Genomic DNA, 26,073 nt, shown 5'->3' with positions numbered 1-26,073 from the left:
CAGCATGAGTCCCAAACCCCCTGGGTGACACCTTCACAGGGAGAGTGGACTTAGGTGGGGAAAAAGAAAAAGAAATGAAGCAAATTGGCTGAAAAGCGCCGCAAACAACGGGCTAGATGCAAGGAGAGAGAGGGAGTAGGACGAGAGGCACCCACGGAGGAGCAACAGAAGGAGCCTCTGGTTGGAGACCCTCAGGAGTCCCTAACGTTGTGATGGTAGAAGCTGCAGAGGGTAGCCAGGCAGCAGTCGAGGAGAAGGGGACCCAGAGCTTGTTAGAATTATTGGTATATTCTAGGCAGTGGCCAATGTAATGTAATAAGTAGATTAGGGGCACTTTTCCCTCATTGAGGTTTTTCTCCCTAACCGCAGTTAGATCCCTAACTACGGTTAGTGAATAAGATAAGGTTTTGTCACTTAGACAAAACCTCACACTCTCTTGTATTTTCACAACTCATCTATTCAAACGTTTTACTCACTCTTGCATTCTTCTCCCTCTTCTCTCACATTTGGTATCACAACAAGTTGCTCCCGATACTGCTCCTTGCCTGCAAGCTCGAGCTCCAACCCACATTCTTACTAGTCCATACAGTCCGTACGATTGTACAGATTTCTGTCGTCGTACATCTGCAAGTCACCGTACTATTGTAGGTCGCCGTACAGCAGGCGCCATTCGTACCAGCTCGCCATACATCTGCAGCTAACAGGTCGTTTTGTACATTTGTGCCATCTATACCAGCTCGCCATACATCCGTCAATCGTCATTACCTTGTACTAATTCTGTACATTGACTGCATCTCAGATTTGTACATCCACGCCGTACATTTTCATACGGGTATAAGGATTCCGTCCGTACAGGCCGTACACTGTGCCTTGCCGTACTGTCAGTTCCGTATAGTCTGAAGGCATCCATACTTCGAGTAGTTTTTCTTTGCAGGTGATCTTTGGAAGGCGCATTCTTGCAGACAGCCATTGTTTGGCTTAGTTTTCTAGAAGCACATTTGGGGCATCCTGTTTTTTTGCAGGCATTGCAGTCAGGTTACAAAACCTGCTTCACAACTTTAGTGCTTTTTTTTGTTCCTTTTTTTTTTTGGCAAAAAAGAGACTTCTATTAAGTAAGAAAGAAACTCGCCAGAGCAAGCTCTGAGCGGAAATACAACATCATGAAATCATGAGGATAAATAAAACCCCCTCAAAGTGAGGTGGAGAACAACCAAGGCTGAGGCTGAAAGTGCCACCTCAACCCTGTAGGAGTCTCAGAGAAGAAAGGAGAATCCTTCCATTCCCTGAAGAAAGAAGCCCTCCTAGCTGAGGGTGCACGGGAGTCTCCCTATATACTCATCCATACGGTCATCAAAGTATGTACGGGGTCTGTCCAGATACTAGCCAAAGTGTGCAAGGGATGAACATGAGTACCCTCCATAGCCTCTGTGCATCTGGCTCTCCAAATATGCCACGATGCTATGCTCGCTAAAATCTCCCAAGAAGTATCTACAGAGGCATGTACATCTGTAAAAGGAAGGTGCGGTACCACATCCAATGAACAGGACTCAATCTGATGACGTCTATCCAAAATGGCCCGAAAGGAGTCAAGTCTCTCATAGAATACCTGAGGCCCTGTAAGAGAAAGCTAAGCCACTGAGCCCCATGTCATAAAGAATGGGGAGTGGGCCAAGTGACTGAAAATCCTGGCTACCCCCATCCAAATCATCCTCGCATGTCTGCAATCCCATAAACAATGCTGAATAGTCTCCGAAGCAGAGAGGCAACGAGGGCAAGTAGGGTTGGCTCCGAACCTGGATCTCCAAAGGTTCACTGCAATCCCACCATGGATAGAAAGCCAAAAGAAGAGAGTGATCTTTCTATTCCTGTGGGTTTTCCAGAGTCTCCTTCAGAAGCACCTCTGCAGATCCGCAGTGATATCAAATGTCTCCCAATGAGGAACTCTAGAAGGTCTCCAACCTCTACTACTGAGCTGAAATCTCCTGGCATTACTGACCGTGTAACGAAAGAAAGGGAGGCTCTTCTCTCGCTGCCCTGCGTCAATCCACTCCCACTCTCCAGGGTCCCACTGCAAATACCTAATGGGAACTCCCCCGTAGAGCCAAAGCCTCCAAGACCCGGTGGAGAGTAGCCGGGGGTCTGGGTCGAGGAACCACTCTGAATCTGATCCCTGCATCAAAAGACCTCCAACCCTGATAGGCTAAAAAGCAGACTCAAGCTTTTTTTTGTTCTGCTTGCAGTCTTGCAGATAATTGCAAAATTTGGGGCTTTTGGTTGATTTGCCCCCTTTCAGGTGTAATTTCTTGCAAGAATTTGGGGCTTTTGCATTTCGGATGCAATTTGGCAGTGGAAAGATCATTTGGGAGCTTTGCAAGCAGTTTTGGACTCAGTTTGAGTCATATTGCAGACATTTGCCACTTTTTGCAGATATACTCTGCAGATTTTTGGGCATTTGCAGAGCATTGTGGTGCATCTCAAGCCTTTGATAGGCTGTGACAGCATTTGTCATTGTTGGCAGAATTTTTTAGCAGACTTTGGTTGTGCATTTTACATCCTAAAAAGGGATTTTACTTGTCTAGTTTGTTGCATTTTTTAGCTTTCTGGCAGAAATGGCTCAAAGCAACCCCAATGAGGTGTTTGGTGAGGTGTTTGGAGTCCTCACACAGGAGGATAAGTTGGATAGCACCAACTACTCCTTGTGGAGTTTTATGGTTCGCAACATCTTGGTTGGCAAACATCTCTAGGATTATGTCAATGGAGATGAGACAAGGCCAAAAACTGTGGCTACACCTGTCACTCCTACAAGTGGAGGCAGGGGTAGAGGTCAAAATGTAGGACAAATGATTGGAGCAGCATTTGCTACTCCAGTGGCTCCCACATCAGAACAGAAAAGGTGGGATTCTAGGGATGCACAAGCTCTTTCACTTATTTCTCTTTCTGTTAAGAGGTTTATTATTTCTCACATTCGGTCATATAAGACCTCGAAAAATTTTAGAGAGCATGTTTGCAGCAAGAAATGATGCCACAGTTTCCTTCCTGAAGAGAGAGCTATCTCATACATAGATGCATGAGGGAGATTCCATGAATGCTCACCTCACAAAACTTCAGTATTTGAAAGAACAGTTGCTGAATATAGATGAGGTTATTCCAGATTCAGAGATGATTACCACCACTCTGAATTCTCTTCCTGAGTCTTATCTCAGTTTCCACACCTCGCTGAATTTGTCATTGAGGGGGGGCAACAATCCTCTCTCTTTTCACGAGTTGGTAGGACTCTTGTTGCAGGAAGAGCAGAGAAGAAAGAACATGGCAACACGGGCTGGCACGCAGGCCATGCTTTCTAAGTTCAAGCCCAAAGGGAAAGGACAGCAAAAGCAACATGGAAATCAGCCCACACATCCGCATAAAGCTGATTCAGGACAGCCCTCTTATAAGGCTAAACGTGATGCAAATAAGCCTAAAAGGAAGGGCATTTGTCATTACTACAAGAAGCCAGGTCATTACATTAATGAATGCAAGAAGCGAATAGCTAAGGAAAAGAAAAGGGATTCAGGTATGGCTGTCTCAGATGCATCAGCTTCTAATGCACATGATGGAGGGGATGTTACAGCCAACTTTGTGGAAGAGCACTAGGCCTTTTTATCTTGCATTTCACATTTCCAGTGGCTAGTCCAGATACTACAGCCACTCTTGAGGATGACCCATATGCTTTCTTGACTTGCAGCTATGACCCTGTTAGAAATTACCCAACAGAGGGTACACACAGCGGAAGACTAATAGTAATGCCTAGGAGCTCACACAGTGTGGTGTGGGTTGTGGAATCACAAACTTCTTAACTTATGTGCATAAAATAGATGTGCAGACTCATCAATAGACAATGAACCAGCCAGATAGAGAAACCACCAAAATAATATATTTATGTCCAAAGCTATGGACACAATACAAAAGAGATAGATCCAGAGCCCCACCAATGGTGTGGTCCTCTGATCTTACCACAAGGTACTTCTCCTATCTGTTAGCTGTCTCTAGACTCGAGCCCGCATGCTCCACCTAGAGCGTCTGTAGACTTTCCGTCTAGTGTGTTCTTCTCCACCTTACTGCCTGTGAATCAGCCTAGGTGAGCAGCCCCTGCCAAGCTTTGTCTGCAGCACACAGGTCCCCTTGGTCCTCCTGAATGTAGGCCCCAAGATAGATGTTCCACTGCTCCAACCTGCTTGTGAATGGCTGCTCCAGAAGGTATGATGATCACAACACATTGCTGCCCTAGAAGACAGCCAAGGTCCAGCCTCTAAGGAACTCAGTCTGCAGTTCACCTTCCACTCTCCTTCACCCCCAGTGTGAGGCCCACGGGAGTGGCTTCTGGCTGCTCCTATCTGCTCCTAAACTTGCTGGATGTTGGATATGGAATGAGGCCTGAGGCCTCTCCTTTTATAGGGCTCAAGGCCCCCTTGAACCAACCGACCAGCCAGCCCTAAATGGGCCGACTGGCTGTCTGTAGCAGCCCTAACCAACCGACCAGTTGGTTGGCTGGTTGGCTGCCTATCCAGCCCTATTTAGGGCCCTTTGCTGGCCCTTTGTTCCATGCAGGGCCCAGCCCCTTTGCTGCTGCTGTCCTGCCACCTGCCAGCCCTGCTTGCAGGCCATAGACCTGCCCATATACCTTGCCAAGGACCCCATCAAGCGCCTCTTCCAAGCCCTTCTCCAGCGCCGTACAGTTCCATACACCCTGCTGATGTCAGTGCCTCCAAGGATCTTCACAGTCCCTACAGCCACGATGCTGTCCCATACTGTTCCTGCAAGGATCCTCCTCTCTTGGTTGTGAGGTGCTGCCCATGTGGCAGCCCCCTCCCTCTCTTCTCTCTGGGCATCTTCTGCCCTAGGTCTCCCTCCCCCACCCTCTCCTCATATGGGGGCTTACAGATGGGGAGGTGACCATTCCAACAGACCCTTCAAAGGATGCATGCTTTTTCAATGTCAATGAGACACTGAACACTTGGTATTTTGATAGTGGTGATTCTAAGCACATCACTTCTAGGAAGAGTCTTTTTGCATCTCTGCATGCACCACCTGCTAAAAAGAAGGTGACATGTGCAAACAATTCTTCTTATTCAGTGTATGGAGTGGGTGATGTCATACTCACATCCACGGATGGCACAGATTTCAGAATTACATATGTTTTTTATGTGCCAGGTATAAAGAAGAATTTGCTTTCAGTGTTCTCTCTCAATCAAGGAGGATTTCAGGTCATATTTGATGATGCTAAGTATGCAGTCCGGGACAAAGAGAATGACTATGCTTTGATGTTGTCTGGCACTTTGTATCAGGGTCTTTTCTAGCTTGACATTTATGAAAAAAGATCCAATCTTGCACTTTCAATGAGCACTCCCACTGCTGCGATGCAGAATGCGGAGTTATGGCATGCCAGATGTGGGCACATGAGCTATGGCAGCTTGATGATACTTCAAAAGCATGCTATGGCTGATGCATTGCCTCCTTTGGAGTCACCTCCTCCTCATGCATGTGAGGGATGCATCCTTGGCAAGATGCATAGATTTCCTTTTAAGAAGGATGGTGCAGTAAGAGCTACTCGTAAATTACAGCTCATACATAGTGATATCTGCGGTCTCATGAGGACACTTGCTTTTGGTAGTTATCTCTATTATGTTACATTCATAGATGACTACACCAATTATACTTGGGTCTATGGACTGGAAAAAAAAAACAGATGTGTTTATGCATTTCAAACACTTTTAAAGGCTGCAGGAGGGCCTGGCAGTAGCACAGCAATGGGCAAAATGTGGCAGGCAACGGAGGGGCTGCAATGGGAAGCACCCTGCCCTTATATAAGGCCCGGAAGGCTAGGCGGCTCGCCAACCAGGTCGGCCAGCCTACAACCCAAGAGTGGGCAGCCCACAACTCCAAATAGGGAGCTAGTGGGGTCGGTTGTGGGCCTGATCAAGTCGGCCATTTATGGGCAGACTGGTCGGGTATTTCAGGGGGCCCTTGGACCTATAAAAGGGAGGCCTAGTGCCTCATTCACATCATCCAATTGGAGGATCAGTTCAGCAGCAGATTGCAGCAGGAGGAGGTCAGCTGGGCAGGCTGCTGTGTCTTTTTTACGGCTTGCACTCATTTGGCTACCCTTCTTGCTTTTTTTTTCTCTATTTCTTTGAGACTTTTTTTAAAAGGGCATCTGAATTATTGGGAAAAAAACATTGCATTCAATGCAAAGATGTAACTACATGAAACCGAAGTAACAAAATATCAAAAATTGATAGGATAATCTCTCTCTTTTTCTTTCAATTGGATAACACTCGCTTTATGTCTGTTGAAACTTGCATGCTCGTTTGTCTACATTCACAAATGCCCTATGTCGCTTTCCAATGTCAATGAGATGGCTACAAAAAGCAAAAATAGTGGAGTGAGAGAATTTTTAATGTAATTTACGAAGGTAATTCTACGTATTCAACTGAAAAATAAGAAGCTCTACCCCACTATGTAATGTAACAAGTAGGTTAGAGCACTTTTCCCTCATTAAGGTTTTTCCCCCTAACCACAATTAGATCCCTAACTACGGTTAGTGGATAGGATAAGGTTTTGTCTCTTGTATTTTCACAACTCATCTATTCAAACGTTTTGCTCACTCTTGCATTCTGCTCCCTCTTCTCTCACAGAGCTCAGGTGTGCCTGATCAACAGGGAGGGCCTGAGACTACCCCTATTCCCTCCCGCCCCCTTCCCCCTCCGGAACCCTCTTCCTCTCCACGCCCTCCCCCTTCTTTCGAGCTCCCCCCTCCCCCTCCTCCCCCCCCTCACCACTCCTGCCATGGTCATCCTCACCATCCACCCCCCGCCTCCTCACCTCCCCCCCTCCCCCCAATCCCGGCCTCCCCCCAATAGCAGCTTCTTCAGCCTCCACCCCCTCCCACCCCCCTATCAGCCCTGCCTCGGCTCCCCTACCAGTAGACAAGGGCACAACCGCATTCCCCTCTGCCTCTTGGTCTCAGTAGCATGTCCCCCTCCCTTCTCAGCCATCCTATTCTGGGGGGGATTCAGAGGGAAGAGGCTTGTCCTCCCGATCAGCAACTCCCAAACTTCAAACTAGGCACCCTCTCCCGAGAGACCTTTGGAGATTGGGGCCCTGAAACTACCTGGACATCTCGGACTCCTACCCTCTACCACTGGAGGTGACACTCATGATCTTGCAGCTCCCGGAAAGGGGGTTCGATCAGCGTAGTACACTCCCAGACTCATCCAGATTGGCGATTCCAGTTCGCCTCCACAAGGTTGGAGACGTGGACCCCAAGGGTATTTGATGCTATGATGGGGAATCAGATCTCACGCATGATGGACGAGTGGATGGGTCCACTGGGACTTGATCTTTGGCACGCTCATGGTGATGAAGTGAACTTCCGGTTGAGCTTCACGCGGGAGAAGCCGATCTATGGTTTGACAGTAGAGGTTATCACATTGCCGCATGAGGCAAGGATTGATCTGGCACATTACTAGCCACTCTAGAAGTGTGTTGAGATGTTTGGAGTGGACATCTCCTTCATGCTGCAGTGGGCACGGAAGATTGGCATAGAGCCGGTGTCCGCCGTAGTACGCCGCCGCACGGACACGGACTACTCACCCTCCAAACCCCCTCAAAGTCACAAAAGGCAGTTTTTCTAGAATAGGCACCCACTCACATGCGAGCCTTGTTTCATGTTTCCCCGTCCAATGAGTTGGAACGTGCACGGGCTCCACAACCGTGCACGTAGTCAACCGCTGCATTCAGTAGGATTTGCAGAGGGCAATGGTAGGGCGAGTAGTGGACTTCCTTTTTATACAGGAGCACATATACTCAGCATCAAACATCTGACAGCACCATCACCTTCTTCCTGGGAGAGGCCCGAAGGTGTGGTCTTCTACCGTAGGACGGAGCGGAGGGGTCTGCATCTCGGTCTCCCAGACGGTAGCCCCAGAGGTCTACGATCAGGGTGAGGATGAAGAGATTCAGCAAGTTAGGGCAGAGATTTGGTAACAGCCAAAGTCAGCACCTCACGAGGGTTGGGCTTCGTGGGTGGTAGATGCGATTCAAAGGGGCAGTGGGGAGTTGCAGTCTCACGCCCTTGGACGGAGGAGGGCTCTTCAGAAGCGCAAGCATGCACTGCGACGAGACCTCGCCTCCATTGAGAGACTCAGGGAGCAAGACCTAGCATCCCAGTGGCTTAGAGACAGATATGAGAGTGCGCCCCTTGAGCTCCATGACATGGAGGTTCGGCGGGCTGAGTTCTCCTACCACTCCACCCAGGCACATTGGGTAAAGCAGGGGGACAGGATAACGAAGCAGTTCTTTCATACCACTGGACCTCGATCGGCAGGCACACAGTTGCAACGTTTATGGGATCCATAGGACATTATGCACACCGATCCACAGGAGATTCCTTCGTGCAAAAATGAAACACAGGATTCTTTGCCACTACTATAGCACTCTGACTATCAGTGAAAATTGGAGAAGGACACTCCAATAAGAGATGAAGATCAGCAAACACACAATGCAGCCAAACACATTCGACCGCCACTGTGAAAGCTGCCCTGTACTCAGCTTCACATGAGGAAGTAGCCACTATAGATTTTTTCTTGCTTAGCCAAGACATGCAAGCTTTGCCCAATAAGAAACAAATACAACTCGATCCCTAGATAGAAATTTCAAATCTGTCATGTCAAATTCAGCTTTCAATTCAGCTTTGAAATCTGCAATTATGTCCTCATTTGACCCTGTGAGCAGCATGTCATCTACATAAAGAATGATGACCAAAATATCCCTCCCATCCTTCTTGATGTAGAGGGTGCTTTCTGTGGGACTATTGTGTAACCCCTCACTTGCCACCCAGGAAGGCATCAATCTTGGCATACCATGCACGTGGGGCTTGTTTCAGCCCATATAAAGCTTTATTCAGCTTGCAAACTTGAAGTGCATTGCCCGAAAGTTCAAATCCAGGAGGTTGTTTGACATAATGACAACTCAAAAAATGCAGCAAACCAAACACGTGAAATCCCTTCCTGGGATGTAAGATGCACAACCAAAGTCTGCAAAAAATCTGCCCAAAATGACAATTTGCTGTCACAGCCTATCAAAGGCTTAAAATGCACCAAAATGCTCTGCAAATGCCCAAAATCTGCAAAATCTGTCTGCAAAAAATGGCAAATGTTTGCAATATGACTCAAACTGAGTCCGAAAATGCTTGCAAAGCTCCCAAATTATCTGCCCACTGCCAAATTACATCCAAAATGCAAAAGCCCCAAATTCCTGCAAGAAATTGCAACTGAAAGAGGGCAAATTGACCAAAAGCCCCAAATGTTGCACAAATTGAACTTTGCCTGCAAAAGCCCCAAATTTTTGGACAAACTACAATCTGCTTGCAATGTCTGACCAAAAATTGCACAAAAGCACTCCGGTGCAATGTGCATGCAAAGTACTCAGAAGCCCCAATTTCTCTTTCGACGAGCGTACACGCTGTACGTCAAGCTGTAGGTGTACGAACAAACAGCAGCAGCAGCAGCACGAGCACGAGCAGCAGGCTCGAACGTCAGGAGCTTGGACTGGAGGCAGGAGCTTGACAAGGCTCTGATACCAAATGTTGAATTGGGAGTGAGAAGCAAGAGAGCAGAGCAAAACGTAGAATGCTTGAATAGATAAGATAGAGAGTCTACAAGTGAGGAGGTGGTTTTGTCTAAGTGACAAAACCACACTAACCCACTAATCGTGGTTAGAGGGAAAAACCTCTAGTGAGGGGAAAGTGCCCCTAACTCACTTATGGATTACATTGGTCACTGCCTAGAATATGCCAATAATTCTAACAAGGCCTCGGGCGCACGGATCAACTAGACAAAATCCATTGGTTTCTTCACAGGCTCTGAGGAGACACAGGAGATTCGAGAGTGGGCGAGTGCCTTTAGCTTCCGCTGGATTCCGCGGGGCCACACAACGAGATACCTTGGATGCCACTTGGGTATTGATATTACAACAAAGCAACAGATCGCCCCGGTCCTCAAGAGTGTTCGCAAGCTTCTCTACCGGAACTCGGCCAAACTCTCCCTAGCGGGCCGTGCCTTAGTGGCAAACCAGGTCCTTCTTGCCACGGCCTCGTACATCGCTTCACAGAGGGTGCATTGGATAGCTCCGACGTTTAGTTCAGAATTTCCTCTGGACAGGATCAGATAGCACAAGGAATACCAGAGCTTGGGTCGCTTGGCAGATGGTGATCATGCCGCAGGCATTGGGAGGCTTGGGCATCATAGATCTGGAGATGCAGAGCAGAGCCCTCTTGGGCTGTGCACAGCCTCACCGGTGGCGCAGAGCCCTAGAAGCTACTCTTGCAGCGACTCGGGCTTCTCAGGAACACCCCACGCACTGGGCGGCAGTGGCAACATTCACACAAATGATCTTTTCAGAGGCCCCCCTTACAGGGAACCTTCCCCCATGATGAGAAGCCTCCATAGGGTCTGGCAGAGATTCGCAGGGGGCCTCATCCGGGCTCAGGCCTGTTGCAGAGAGGAGTTCGAGCACCAGCCCCTCATATGGCACCCGAAGATCAAGGATCAGGATTTACGTATGCTCAGACAGCGGACTCACATTGGATGGGCACAATGGGACAGTGGCCTGGCATGTTCCTTTGGCAGATAGAGCAGATTACCCATGGAGGCAGAGGCGAGGCTTGGAGCATAGCACATATACGAGAGGCAGGGCGGCGGATGAGGGAGATTGACCTAGCCATCCCTGAGTCTTGGCATAAGGGACTCCACGTGTGGATGGACAGCAGATGGTTAGGTCAGTGTTTTCTCGGACTGGGGTCCCCTTGAGGATGATGATTCAGCAAGGCAGCATGCAGCCTGGCTTCTTCCGTGTCGGGCCTGGCGGCCTACTACAGGCACTCACTGAGAGAGACCCAGAGATGGACGGGAGCCTGGATGGGATTCATTGGCAAATTATCAGAGTGGTGGGCCGATTTGGGAAGGAGTGGCACATTGATCCTCCCAGCATCCCAGAGCAAGATGCCCCTAGATGGCGCCTCTTGCTTTGGGAAGGCAGGCCCCTGAGGGAGGTCCAGTGGGATCCGGGAGAGTGGTTCTGGCGTTCCAAGATTGGCCTCGCCAAGTAGGTGGGACGAGTTGCCCTTCTTTTCATACACCACTTGGACTGGCAGGAGGCTTCAGATGGCCTTTTCAACTTGGACCCCTTCGAGGAAGAGGCATTGGGTAGCCCAGAGGGTGCCCCAGGAGGTCCATTCCAGATTTTGGACGCGTCTATGGTCTAGTTAAGATCTCCTACTTCTTTTTGCTGGCCGCCCACGGAGGGTTGCCCATAGGCCCATGGCTGGAGCAGATGCGGGTGGAGGGGCAGTGTCACTGCTGCTCTGATGGTTTTCTGGAGACAATCCCGCACTGCCTCTGGAGCTATCACAGCGCAATGAGGATCTGGATGGAAGCCTCAATACAAGCCAAGGGCTCAGACCATAAAATGCTAGGAGACGCATTTCCGAGATACTGTATGACAAGTTGGCCTTAGAAGTAGTAAACTGGAGGTTGGGGCACGTGGTATGGGACACATGACCTAACCCTCAGACGGACTATCTTTGTTGTGGTCTAGACCTCAGGTTCTGTTGTGGTTCTCATATCTCAAACCTATGAATGGGTGGTGAGGCGCTAACCCTCCACCTTATGGTTTCTTGTGACAGAGCATATCCTCTGTTGGTGGAATTCTCATTGTTGGACTCATGTGCTGTGTTTTCTTCTCCTCTGCAGGTCCTGGCAAGGCGTGTTTAAGCTATGGAGCAGCATAGTCAGATTCTTACTCAAGATGGTCACTCCAGATATGGAACATAACATTGGAACTAAAACCAGCGAATGAGAATCTGGTGAATGCATATGCAATCTAGGAAGCGTTATTGAAGAAGAGACAAGAGTCTAAAAAGCTTATTCCTGAAAACCTTTAGAGCTTGAGCGGATATGTAGATTACAGATGGTTGACCCTGTCCGTAGATAAGAGTAGCCTTGGCTGCTGAGGAGTTGTAACTAAACCTGGAAATCAAGCTGACTCCTAGGTGTTCCATATTCAGCTCAAGAGCCTGAATAATTGTGGAACGAAAGCATGGTGGACCGCAGATTAGCCTATGCTTGGCCCATTAGCAACTGAGAGCTTCTGCCCAGATTTCGCAAAGGCTGTACATAGAACGCCTAGCCCATATTTGGTAAAGGTTGGGGATTTTCAAAACACATCTATGAGCTTTGACGATTCGTCTTAAAAGGCTGTGTGATCCTGGAAAGAAACCTCAGGGTGTAGCAGCGAACCCACATGATCGGGGAATTTGATCTCTAGGAATTCGCATGAGTTTGGGCCTCCTAGTGATCAGATCAGAAAGGCTCCTCGGAGGGTGGTGATTCATTGCCCTGGACGCTTGACGAATTTAAGGGTTTCCTGCCAAGATGTGAAGCAACTGAAATTTTCTTCAAGATGAAAAAGTAATGGTTTTCAGACAGCAATGTTCTATACACAACTTATAATATCAAACTCTATGTACACAGGTTCTAATAACAACTGACATACGTGAGGTCTTTTACTCCAAAAATATATACTTCCATTTAGCCCTCATCACTGAATTGTTTGGAGTTCAGTTCCAAGTTCGCAGAGATCAAATAATCCATCTACAGTTTGCAAGATTAGTGAATTATCCAGTCATGTATCGCTTCTAACAGGGATAAATTTTCTACACACAGTAAATCTGCCTAAAATGTACGACAGTGTAACCTTGTTATATCTTTAAAAAATTCTGAACCTCCATCTTATAGAATTAATAAACCTTTCCTTTCACAAGCTCTGCTCCGCACATAGAAGCATGTATAGTGATATCAAAATTCTCAATAAGAAGTAACACAATTGCTTAGAAATGCATTTTAAATGCATGTGCCAAACGATCCACAATCTACAGAAGTATGGCATTAAGAGAGAAAAGAAGACAACAGGCCAACCTTGAAATACATAGAAATACAAAGTGATACAGTGACAATATTAAAAGGAAGCAACAGGTGAAGCTCGAAATACAAAGAGAGAAAATTACAATCTTACGTGAAGGAATCTGAAAGAACACGCCGTAGAGAATTATCGTTGTTCAGGGGCTTGTTTTCATGAACAGGATCCTCCATTCCAACAGCTCGGAAGTTTTGTGATGTGAACTGCCGACCGCCAGCTGAATCGATCAAATCGGTAGAGTCTTTATAAGCCATGGAATGCAACCCCTCAAAATGAGAACTTTGCACTTGGCAGGGCTCTTGCAGAGAGCTGTCCATTGTAGATAGAAGCGCCTCCTTGGTTACACCTACAGCTAAGATGCCACCAATTTGTCTAGGGTCAACCATTGAATCTCTAAGAAAACCATCTCCGGGTCTGTATCCACAGTGCATGGATTCATCTACAACTACTTCCACAAGCTTTTGGGAAGAGCTCGAGCCCACATGCCGTAACCAAGTATCACTTGCTAAAGATGAAGTCTGCAGCGAGCTCAAAGGGGAGGAGATCAAAGCAGAAGATTGCTGAATTCCTTGTATGAGCAGCGCTGTGTCATGACCTTCATTGACCCGGACATAGGAAATCAGAGGGTCCCTTAGATGTTTCGGAAAATGTGTTGTTAGAAGTCCATCGGTCTTTTCGCTCTCTGTGGCATCACCGCCTCCCTGAGCTTCAAAACCATCGGTTGAAGCGCGATTAGCTTCAACAATTTCCTCTCTGCCATCGTCATTCCTTTGGAGCATGTCATCCCTCTCAAAGATCCGTTCGGTACTCATTTTCTCTTTGGTCGCATTCTCTCTGTCTGTCCCCAATACTTGTTTCAAGTCGTTATTGTCATTGGACGCGTCCATGAGCTCTTCAATGGAAGACTTCTCCTGTGACTGGAACCCATAATCCTGCTGTTGCCCGTTCGCCTCTTCTGTCTTCATGGCTGGTAACGAAGGATCTTCATCGAGTTTAGTCTCATCTTCCTGGACCAACAGATTGTCTGACACCGATCCAAACTTTGTGTCTAGATAGCTTTTCCTTAGTTGTACACCCTCGTCTGCTCCTCCAAAATAAGTTTCGTCTTTGGATCGGTCACCAGCTTCTGGCAGGCCGGTCTCCATGTCCACCTCGTCTAGCGTGTCACAATCGATCATCCTTTCGACAAAGATCAGGGCATAAATTCATCCATGTGCCTAAGTCGGACAGCTTCCAACGGCCGCTGTCCATCGTTCTGTAGCTCCAACGACTACAAGTTCACTAATTCGAGAATCTGGAAAATACTTTGGAGGCGCGAGCTATTAGCGAAGAAATGCAAGGCAAGTTGTGAGCCGTCTCCGGCCTGTCTCTCCCACTTAAAGTTCACTTCCAAGCGACAAGGAGCCCACGAAAAAGAGCTAGCTGGGGGGTAAAATGGTCCGCAGCGAGACGAGAATTTCCCGGCGGAAGCGGCAATGAAGGAGGCGAGACCCGAGCGGGCTAGGTCAGGAAAGTGGGAAATTGGGGGAGGAAAGCGGCAAAAGAGGAAAGGTACACGTGCAAGGCAGCGAGATGGCTAAGAACTAAGGAGGTAATGGCTATGGCGATGAAGGAGACAGTGAGCTAAGAAGATGGCTATGGCGATGAAGAACATAGTAAGCTACGAAGAAGATGGCCAGGGAAATGAGAAATTGCCCAACAACGCCATGAAGAAGAAGAGTCTTTGGTCGTTCCAACCGTCTCCCTTCAACCGGTCTCCAGTCAACCCTCCACTTTGACTCTAACCCAACCCTGGTTGATTTCTACCCACCCCTCGCCCACACTCGCGCTCCTGAGGGCTGCCCACTAAGCATCCATCACCACGCAGCTGGAGATGGTAATTTCGGCAAGGCTGGAGTGGCAGGTAAACGCTAAGTCCAGCAAGCAATAAATGAAGTCCAACCTCATGGGGACGTGAAAGTAAGCTGCTAGTGGGGCTGGGATAGCCCTGCTAACACATGCGGGGAGGCACCTCGTCTTCTTCTTCTACCTATTACTCTCAGACAAAATAGGCCACCTCTAAACCAGAGTAGAAGACAAGACTCACAAAAACGAGAAAAAACTAGAATTCTTGACCAGGTCGAATGCAAATATGCGCATGAGTCGTACTGAGGTTACTAGACATGAGTAGTATGTAAACATGTAGGTCACCTCTATTCGTTTGATTGCAAGTTTCGAAGTGCGTGATAATTGACACGATGATGAAAAAAAATCTCATTTGATGTCTATTTTCTAATGTTTAAACATTGTTTTTTTTGAACATCCATTCCAAATTGTTACATAAAGAATGTATTTGTCCAAAGTATGATGTTTGTTTTGAATTTGTAAACTCTAGCAAAAACAATGATTATTCGATCTTACTTTGAACTCATTGATGATTCCGAATCTTCCCTCACATCGAGAATATTCATCAGCAGAGAGAAATGTTGATGATTTCAAATCTTCCCTCACATCGAGAACATTCATCAACAAAGAGAAAACTTTCCTCGCATCGAGATCATTCATCAATAGAGAAAACATTCATCAACAGAGAGAAATGCTGTAAGAACTTGTGTAGTTCGGCGGTGATTCCCGTGTCGTGGGGATCTTGCAAGAATGTGGATGTAGTACTCCTCCAAGCTACTCTAGGTTCATGCAAATGCCATCCACTAGTGTCACACTAGTGACTCTCAGCTTGTTGCAATCATGAATCCAATCGTGGATCCATAAGGAGAAGAAGAGGGAGGGGAGAGGGAAGTGGAGAAGGGAGAGGGGGAGAAGAAGGGAAGACGAGAAGAGAACATGGCATTCACGAAAGGGGAATAAGAGACAACTCCATAAAGGAGAAAGAGAGCTTGTATTCCAATGTATGCAACCAACAAGTGAAGACCAAAGTCAACCATTTGGCTTTTTATACATGCCACCTTTTGAAGAGGGCCAAACCTATACTCCTTATACCACTCTCTTTCCTCATTCTTTTACGATCATCTTGGGCCTATCCAGCTCCAAGGCACAATCCTAGCTCTACGGACTTGCCATCATATATCAAATGAAATTGCGAATCAATGTAGTTAACATGGCCCCCTTCTTGTTCTGATCGTGCAAAGGGCATGGCTGTTGGAGTTTTGTCGATGAAGATCATTCCTTGTTGCACTTGTGTGAATTTTTTCCATTCGTAGTGCTTCATAGGTCTTCAATGGATCTTGTGTTCTAGACTTGCTACTGGAAGTATTGATCAAGCAATTCCACTGTAATTGGCACCTCATGGCATGGGCAATTTTGCATTGGCTAGACGTTGGATGGAGTGATCCAAGCTGAGTACTTGTGATGTTTCAAAGAAAGAAGAAGAAGAAGAAAAATCTAAGGTATAAGTTAGAAAGAAGAAGGTGTTAGTAGGGGTTGATGTAAGATCCTAGTGGTGTTAGTGCTAGTGGAGTAAGTACCAGTGTATTATCATACTCCTCCTGAAGGCCCATATTTGATTTGAGTGAGACTTATATTGGATTCTCATCAGACTATGTCTTTGACATGCAATGTTTGTAAGTGAGAAGTTGCGCATGACAATTTGTCTTGCTTTTCTGCATGGAAGTCCTCTTGTGAAATCCATTTTTATGAATAACATTACATAGAAGAATTTGCTTAAAAGTTTTTTGAGCCCAATAAGGTTGTGGCACCATCTCGAGCTTTATTTGAGTTCAATTCTTTAAGGATGCCCATACACCACAAAGATTGTGAGAATCAAATTAACCTAAGTTCAATTTTAATTTTTTAAAAACTCCCATAAATGATAGAAAATATGGGCATCAAATCGACAATTCTTTAAGTACATCGACTACCAATGCGTTCTTGCTCTCATATAGCACTACAACACCTTACTCTCATATAGCACTAACTACCACACACTCTTGCTCTCTTATAGTACACCAACTACTACACACTTGCTCTCATATAGTACTAGAGCATCTCATGCCAACTCATAGATTGTGTGAGTATCAAATCAACCTAAGAATAACTCAATTCTTTTAGAATGGCCATACACCAAAAGGACCATGCGCATCAAATTGACCTTAGGAGGTTTATAGCATCTTGGATTCTAGGAACGTCCACTAAGTTAAAACTGAGATTACATTGGGAGGCTAAAAAGTGGGTAGCAACAAATTGCAACAACATGATCAAAAACCCCTGATACATGTAAGGGATACAATGTCCTACACTTGGCACCTCTTACCAAAATACCAAAACCGTAGAGCCCTTCTGAATTTTCCAAATCGAAAAACCAAAGGTAGTCTGAAAACCAGCATCATCTAGTCGACCCGTTGAAATAAGACTCTTGGTCAACTTAGGCACATGTCTCACATTTTTCAAAACAAATGTAGACCCATTTGCAAAAGAAAACTTTATGTTACCTACTCCCACTATGTCACATGCATAGTTATTTCCAAGATGCACACAACCTGTCTTTCCATTATCATAAGTGGAGAATCATTTCCTCTGGGGAGTAACATGGAATGAAGCACGAGAATCCAAAATCCAATCCTGGGAAGATGCATCATCTGAAGTGGTAAGCAAGTTTACAGTAGTAGCGGGTAGACTAGACATGAAGAGAATGTCATTATTAGTGACTGCATTGATCTCCTCGATCTTATTTTTTCCTTTGTCCTCCCTTGGACTCTCTTCCTTCTTATTTGCACCCCAATTTGCATTCTTTTTCTTATCCTTTTGCTCTCTTTTCAGCTTCTCTCTTTTCAGCTTGTAGCAATCTTCTTTCATGCAGCCCTTCTTGCCACAATAGTAACACTCAATGTTCTGTGCCTTGGATTTGCTACGAGACTTTGTTCTTTCTTGGGATTCCCCCCGAACTATGATCTACCCCTTTGCACATTTAAGGTTGCATCCAGCTTGTTGCCATCCATAGACTTCCATGTAATCTGCTCGGCCAACAAGCTACCCACAACATCATCAAACTTTAATACTCCAAAAGCTAATGATAGCTAACGGAAGGTATCCCATGAGGATGGCAATGAACACAAGAGGAATATTGCCTTAGTCTTCACATCTTCTGAGGCTAAAGCTGGCTAAAAATAATATTAAATTCATTCAAGTGAGAAGCAATGGAAATTGAGTAGAAACCCCTTCCTTGATCTGTAGCTCAAACAATCTCTTCACGAGGTAAACTTTATTAGAGGCAGTTTCCTTCTCATAAGTGGCACATACTTTCTTCCACAAGTCTTCCGTAGTCTACTCATTTAATATTGTGAAATAAGCTAACTCTACAAGGTGAAGTCTAACAGTAGACTTTGCTAATGCATCCAACTCATTCCAATCATCCTCAGACATGTCTGCAGGCTTAGCTTCAATCCCCACCAGGGGTTTAATCTGCATCTTTTGAATAAGCACATCCCTTATCTGTTCTTTCCACAAAGAAAAGTTTGTCCCATCAAACTTTTAAATGCTAAAAAACTCCTTTTCAGACATGGAAGAGGATCCCATGTACTTTGTGACATTCATTGATGATGCAACTAGGAAGAGCGATGTGTTCCATGTTTTTATGAAAATGGTTGGCTTTGGTTGAAAATCAGTCAGGTAGAATGCTTAAATGCCTACAGACACTGACAATGGTGGAGAGTATCTCTCTCATGACTTTCAGCATTTCTGTGATACACGTGGGATGAAGAGGGAGCTCATGTCCCCTCGTACTCCAAAGCAAAATCTGGTTGCAGAACAGATGAACCGTACTATTCAAGAAAGGTTGCAATGTATTCTTTCCAATGCAAGTCTTTCTGGTGGTTTTTGGGATGAGGCAATGAAGACTGCAGTGCATGTGATTAATAGATCACGTAGTAAGAGTTTGGATGGTGGTATTCTTGAAGAGGCATGGAGTGGCAAGAAGCCTCTTACTCTCATTTATGTATATTTGGGTGTGAGGCATATGCACATGTGCCAAAAGAGCTTCGGAAGAAGCTAGATGCTAAGTCTAAGAAATGCATCTTTTTGGGTCATGGTGAAAGTGGAGAGATGGGCTATCGTCTCTGGGATCTAGAAGCAGGGAAGATCATATCAAGCCATGATGTGGTCTTCAATGAGAAGAATATACATAAGACACCCATGAGGTATATGAAAATGAGTTGAATCACTTTCCAGGATGTGAATCCACTAGCATATGTTAATAGATAGCAAGTTGTCCATGCACCAAATGTGCAAGAAATGGTGCCACCATGTACTCTCACAGCTACACAATCAAGAGAAGATGATGGATCATCTATTAGTGGAAATGATGAGCCAAATGTGGCCTGATATGAAGGCGGGACAACAAGCTGAAATGGCCTTGAGAAGATCATCTAGAGTGTCTAGACCGCCTGAGAGATTTGTGATAGGGGCAGACTATGTGATGCTTATTACTGATTGCAGGGAGCCTTCTTGCTAAAGAGAGGCATGATGCATGTGGATCAGCGCAAGTGGGAGTGTGCTGTGTAGTCAGAGATTAATTCACTCATGAAAAATAAGACCTGGGAATTTGTTTCTTTACCACATGGAAAGAAAGCATTGCCATGTAAATGGTTTTACAAGATGAAGGCTACAAGTGATGATGTGCCTAAGTATAAGGCCCATTTGGTTGCTAAAGGGTTCAAGCAAGAGAAGAGTGTGGACTTTGATAAGATCTTCTCTCTGGTTGTGAAGATGACCACACTTAGATGTGTACTTGGACTTGTGGCAGCAGAGGATATGGAGCTTATGTAGATGGATGTCAAGACAAATTTCGTGCATGGGGATTTGCATGAGAAACTTACATGGTACAACTGGAAGGGTTGAAGAAAAGGGCAAAGAGCATTTGGTTTGCAAGCTGAAAAAGAGTCTCTATGGCCTTAAGAAAGCACCTAGAGAATGGTATCAGAAGTTTAATGCCTTCATTCAGTCCCAGGGTTAGAAGAAGTGAGAAGAAGTTAGAAGAAGAGATTGATCACTGCCTCTACACTAAAAGGGCTAAGGATAATAGCTTGATACTCCTAGCACTTTATGTGGATGATATGCTATTGGCTAGCAATAACACTTATGAGCTAGATGCATTGAAGGCCAAGTTGCATGAGGCCTTTGACATGAAGGATTTGGGACCTATAGGTCATATTCTTGGTATGCACATCACGCGTGACCGGAATAGGAAACTCCTTTGGCTTTCACAGAAGGAGTATGTTAAAAAGGTGTTGCAACATTTCAATATGGAGGGGGGAAGGTACTAAATACTCCATTGCCTCCGTATGTGAAACTGAGTCAAGTAGATAGTCTCAAATCAGATGAGGAGAGGGCCAAGGTTCCTTATTCATCAACGGTTGGGAGTCTTATGTATGCTATGATAGCTACTAGACCTGACATTGCATTTGCAGTGGGAGTTGTTAGCGAGTATATGGCTAATCCAGGAAAGAGGTGTTGGGAGGTAGTTAAGTGCATCATGAGGTACATGAAGGGTACCAAGAAGATGTGTATTTGCTTTCGCAGAGGAGAGATGCGTGTACTTGGGCTGGTATACAGAGTCAGACTATGCAGGGCATGTGGATAGCAAGAGATCCACTTCTGGTTAGGTGTTCACCTTTGTAGGTGGTGCTATGTCGTGGATGTCTCATGCACAGAAGTGCATTTCTTTGTCTACCACAAAGGCCGAGTATGTTGCAGGGTTGCAAGGAGGCTATACAGCTTGATTGACTAGTGGGAGATTTGGGGATTCATACAGATATACCGACATTGCGTAGTGATTCCATGAGTGCTATTCAGCTACTAGCACGGAATCCAATCTTTCATGAAAAGAAAAGACCAAACACATTGAGGTCAGGTACCATTTCATCAGGGAGGTACTTGAGGACAAGCGCATAGAACTTGTCCAGGTTCATACAAATGATAACCCTACAAATATGTTGAGGAAGAGTCTACCTAGTTAGGGGTTTGAGTATTGTCGTGTATTGATGGGCATTGGATAGCATGTCCATTGGTTGTTCTCCCTTAAAGGCATTGCGTACTGATTCCATGAGTGCTATTCAGCTACTAGCATGGAATCTAATCTTTCATGAAAAGACCAAACACATTAAGGTCAGGTATCATTTCATCAGGGAGGTACTTAAGGACAAGTGCATAGAGCTTTTCAAGGCTCATACAGATGATAACCCTCCCTATATATATGCCGAGGAAGAGTCTACCTAGTTAGGGGTTTGAGTATTGTCGTGTATTGATGGGCATTGGATAGTATGTCCATTGGTTGTTCTCCCTTAAAGGCACATTGGCTTTTAAGTGGGAGGTTGTGGGGGTTAAAGGCCATTGTACCTTAACCTGGGTTATGTACAATATATGGATGACATAGAAGATTAGGGTGTTTTGCACCCACCAAACTTGTGTGGCTCTCCCTCTCTCTCACTATCTTCTGTTCTACTTCCATTGAGAGCTCTCTCAAAATGCATCCCTTGTAGTTGTTGGTGTAGGACCTGTTGTTCCATATGTGGATGAGTGGTTGATATGTGTTTGAGTTTGATGGGTTCTAGACCTTGATGAAGTGAATAGGGTGCTGACCTTTGGTGGTGAGGAGTTTCTTTGTTAAGGTCATAGATATCTTCCATTGGCAGTTGGTTCTTGTGGATTTACCCCATATTTAGGGGTAGGTTCTTGTGGGTATACTGCTATGGAGTTGGACTAAATACTACATAGAACGAATGGTTTTGTATTTTTTCATGGGAACATGGGAAAGCCCATTAAGGCCTTGAACTATAGTTTCCTTGTCCTTTGCAAACCTTGTAGAAGGTTCTTGTGTCACTACTCCATTTTTAAGAGCAAGTTGTTGTGTAGCTACCACTAATCTATTCTTTGGTGTCGGGGTTGTAGGCTCTAACTTTTTTAGGGTCTCCACCCTCATTGTTATTGCCATAGGGGGGTGAAGTTGCTCGTGATGTAAGCAAGGGAAGGTGGGCTGTTGTGATGATTACACTTAAGAATCCACATTGTTATTGTAATATCCTTGAGCTTGCAGTAGTTCCTTCGGGATCCCAACTTTTTTATGCATTTATTAAGGAAATAGGAAATCCTCTCCCTCATTCCGCTTCCATTGTATCACTGTAATAAACTAATATATGTTCTTTGTAGCAATTGTGAGTAGGACCACAATGTCTTAGAGATGATATTCTATTTTTGTTGAGCCCAAGCTGCTTTTGAAAAAGTTGTAGGTGAAAATAATTCATCATTCACATGGAAGGTTATTGTATGACTTCCACTGTGTCTGGCATGGTTGGTGGGAGAGGCTCTTGTGTAGTTGCCATGATGATTGATGCCAATTTTTTACTAAGGAAGGTTCTTGTATAGCTCCCAAATTAGATTCTCTTTTTGTCTTGGCCGGTTCTTGTGTTACCGACCCTTTTTTTGAGACAAGTTCTTGTGTAACTCTCATTTGCCTTGACGATGATGTAGTGAATTCAATGGTGTTTTGATAGATTGGTGTGGTCAAGTAGGTTCTTGTGTTACTATCTCCCATTTTGAGATAAGTTCTTGGGTAACTACAATAGGAGCAAGAGGATGTTCTTTCTGTGTGATCCTCCTTTATTGGCACTTTCCCCTTGTCCTTGCAAAAAGGTTCTTTTCTTATTGTCCCCCATTTTGAGACAAGTTCTTGTGTAACTACTCAATAAGAGGTAGAGGATGTTATTTATGTGTGATCCTCCTTTATTGGTGCTTTTCCCTTGTCGATGCAAGTAGGTTCTTATGGCTCTTCCTTTTTCAAGATAGGTTCTTTTGGTTTTGCTCTCTAATCATGACCTTAATTTTTCATAATTGGTAAGCCTGAATTTGATGGTTGCCTCTGATTTGTTGTTGATAATGATTTTAGAGGCTTTGTCCTCCATTCTTTCTTTTGTTGTTTATTGAGCACATTGGCGTTGTTGCTTGAAGATGATGGAGTTGATCTTGTTACACATAGTACCTTGGGTACCCAAGTACAAGTGTAATATCCTTGGGTCTCTAGTAATCTTGTGGGAACCAAATGGTATTGTGCCTTTCTTGTTGGATGGTGTCATTTTGTTCTGTGATGTCGAGGTTTATTGGTTACATGATGGGGTGGCTTTTGGTGTTGAGGTTTTGTCGGAACCCAAATATATGATTAACCTTTAAAGTACCTTGGGATTGTAGTAGATCCTTTTGGACCCACACTTGCTTGGTTTCTCTTCTTCTTTGTCTTCTTTGTTGGTGAGGTGCTTGTTGCAGAGGTTGAGAGGTGGAAGTTGATGTTGATGCTAATGCTTGAATGTGGCCTATTTGGTAGCACTTGATGGGTTGATTCATCACCAAACAAACCCTTTGTAAGTGTCTTGGATCCAATGTGTACCACGAATTGCGGCTTCCGTTAAGGTACTTGCATGAGCTACAAAATATTTACAAGGCACAATGTGATTGTCCATGGAAACATTCAACATTAAAGAATCGACAACATTAATTGAGGTACTGCCAATTGATCAAATTTCAAAATCATAAAATTCAAGGAGTACCTAGGCGAGATGTGTTGAGATATCAAGCTCCACTCGTGATATGCCAGGGTGACCATTGTGCATTTATGTCACCGACTTGTTAGCTGCAGATGCGATTGGTACACCGCCCATGAATAATAGCTGGATGACAGCTATCCTTATGTACTCTAGTTCGTGGCTCAGTTAGTATGCCACCTTAGTTAGCTGAGTTTGGTTTGAGACCCACATATAGGGTTCTTCTATTTCTTTGTACTAGAGTTCTTTTGGCTTTCACAACTAAGAAGAGGAAAACTGTTTTCAGCCTCCACCTGTGTGTATTCCCCCATTGTGTATGTGAGAAAGCCGCAAGTGAGACTCCTTCCCTCTTTCCCACTATCTTCACATGGTATTAGAGCCTGGTTCGTGGTAAGGAGCTCAAGAAAGCAAACCAAGTTCGCGGTGTCTTGGTAAGAGGACCATTGTTGCTTTCCTTTTTCTAGTTTGGGAGCAAATCTCTGCACGTAGCATAGCCGAAAAGTGCAAGAGTGCATTGTCTTAGATTGAGACACCCTTCATGGTGTGGTGAGAGGGCAGTATATGCTTCGGGATCGGGCGAAGCCCTTGGTGACTTTATTTTTCTGATTCGAGGCCATTTTGAGGCCCGTTTTAGAGGCGGAATTTCTTTGCAAGCACTGAGAAAAAGGCCCTATTTTTGCTGTGCGACCACTGCTCTGTAGGTCGATGAAAAGTTACCGTAGAAATTGCATCGTATGCCTATGTGTAGAGATATTGGGAGTTACATAATCATCCTTATTGCCTGTTGATGCAAAATCGTCATTAGGAAGTGACTGTGTGGTCAAATACCACTTTCGTCAGTTTTGCAGATTTGCCCTTGTGAGATAGAAGCTGTGGTTTTTGCAATGACAGAATATTTTGTAGTGTTCTATAATGGCGTCTGATTCTCTTTCACAGATTGTCACTAAAAAGCTTGACAAGAATAACTTCCAAGCATGGAAATTTAGAATGACGAATTTCCTTATGGGAAAAGGCTATTGGGAGTTCATTACAGGAAATGAAGAAGAACCAGTTCTTCCTAATGTTCCCAACCAACAGGAAATGCATGCATTTAAAGGATGGCATGAGAGAGCAAGAAAAGTTATGTACTAGCTGTCTATCAGGATGTAAGTACACCAAAGGAGGCATGGGATACTTTAGCAAAAATGTACAGCACAAATATGCAAGCTAGGAAAATGCAGCTCAGGCAGGAGTTGCACAATGTGCAGAGAGAAAATATGAGCATCAATGACTACCACATGAAGGTGAAGAAAATTGCAGATGCACTTGCTTCCATTGGGTCGCCAGTGGAAGACGATGATTTTAGTTTCTGTGACCTTGAATGGTCTAGGAAGGGATTATGCACAGTTCCGGACATCCATTGCCATCCGTGAAAAATTTCCTGATTTTGAGGAGTTGTTTGCTCTTCTAATTTTTGAAGAGCAGAGAAATGATGGTGCATCTTCTTCAGGAGGAACTTCAAAAGAAATTGTCTTCTACTCAAATGCTAGAAGAGGTAGGGGCAGAGGTAGAGCAGGCCGATCTGGAGGCTGTGGTAGAAATCAAAATATGTAGCAAACTCAAGAAAACCAGTCCTATGGAGGAGGACGTGGTAACTCTAGAGGCAGGGGGAGCCAAAGAGGTCGTGGTGGATGGCAGAGAGGCCAAAATGCTACTACTGTGGTAAAATGGGTCATATGGCTAAAGATTGCTATAAAAAGCAGAATGACATCATGAATGGAAAATTGCAGCAAGGGAATTATGCATCTTCTAGTAGACAGGGTGATGACAGAAATGAGCATCTGTTTATGGTGCAGCACATGACCAATTATGTGACAAGTGCAGAAGAAAGCAATGATGTGTGGTATGTTGACTCAGTTGCATCAAACCACATGATAGGTCATGCAGAATGGATGCAGGATGCAAGGAAAATTAAAAACCCAGGATTTGTGGAGACTGGTGATGATATTGCACATCCTATTGTGCAGATTGGTAAAATTCCTTTGTCTATGCAGGATGGGAAAAAGAAATGCTTGTCTGATGTATTTCATGTCCCGAATATCACCAAGAACCTAGTTTTTGTTGGTCAAATGGTTGAGCAGGGCTTGCAGGTCAAATTTAAAGCAACCACCTAGAGCATGGTTTGGACATTGTCTTGTCACTATTGGCTTTCAGATTTCCAAGGTAGATTTCTCACTTTATGTGAGAAAAACAGAGAAAGGTATTATGTTGCTTGTCATTTATGTTGATGATTTGATTATCACAGGTGATAGTGATGAAGATATCCTTCATGTGAAAATGCTATTAAAGCAGAAGTTTGAGATGAAGGATTTGGGAGAACTGTATTATTTCTTGGGCATTGAGGTGATCAGATCACCAAGTGGGATATGGCTCTTGCAGAGATAGTATGGATTGGACATGCTGTCCAAATATGGGATGACAGGCTATAAGCCTATTTCAGTTCCTTTGGAGTAGAGTGTGAAGCTGAGCGCAGATGCAGGTTAGCTTCTAGAGGACCCTA

The 26,073-nt window shown here is 45.0% G+C and overlaps 1 protein-coding gene across 3 annotated transcripts in view; it reads right to left on the bottom strand.

The window, feature by feature from the left end:
- Window positions 1–14,708, bottom strand: part of LOC147904314 (uncharacterized) — an 86,352-nt gene extending 71,644 nt beyond the window's left edge. For all 3 annotated transcript variants that reach the window (XM_087385789.1, XM_087385805.1, XM_087385796.1), the window contains exon 1: window positions 13,111–14,708. In XM_087385789.1, the coding sequence (XP_087241915.1) occupies window positions 13,111–14,192 (1,082 nt within the window). In that variant the 5' untranslated portion in view covers window positions 14,193–14,708. The remainder of the gene's footprint in view (window positions 1–13,110) is intronic.
- Between the last annotated feature and the right edge of the window lie 11,365 nt (window positions 14,709–26,073).

This window comes from Dipteris shenzhenensis, chromosome 2 (assembly GCF_047967505.1).
Source record: "Dipteris shenzhenensis isolate YYH24624 ecotype China chromosome 2, Dip_SZ_1.0, whole genome shotgun sequence".
Classification (NCBI taxonomy): domain Eukaryota; kingdom Viridiplantae; phylum Streptophyta; class Polypodiopsida; order Gleicheniales; family Dipteridaceae; genus Dipteris; species Dipteris shenzhenensis.
This window is presented reverse-complemented; position numbering and strand designations above follow the sequence as displayed.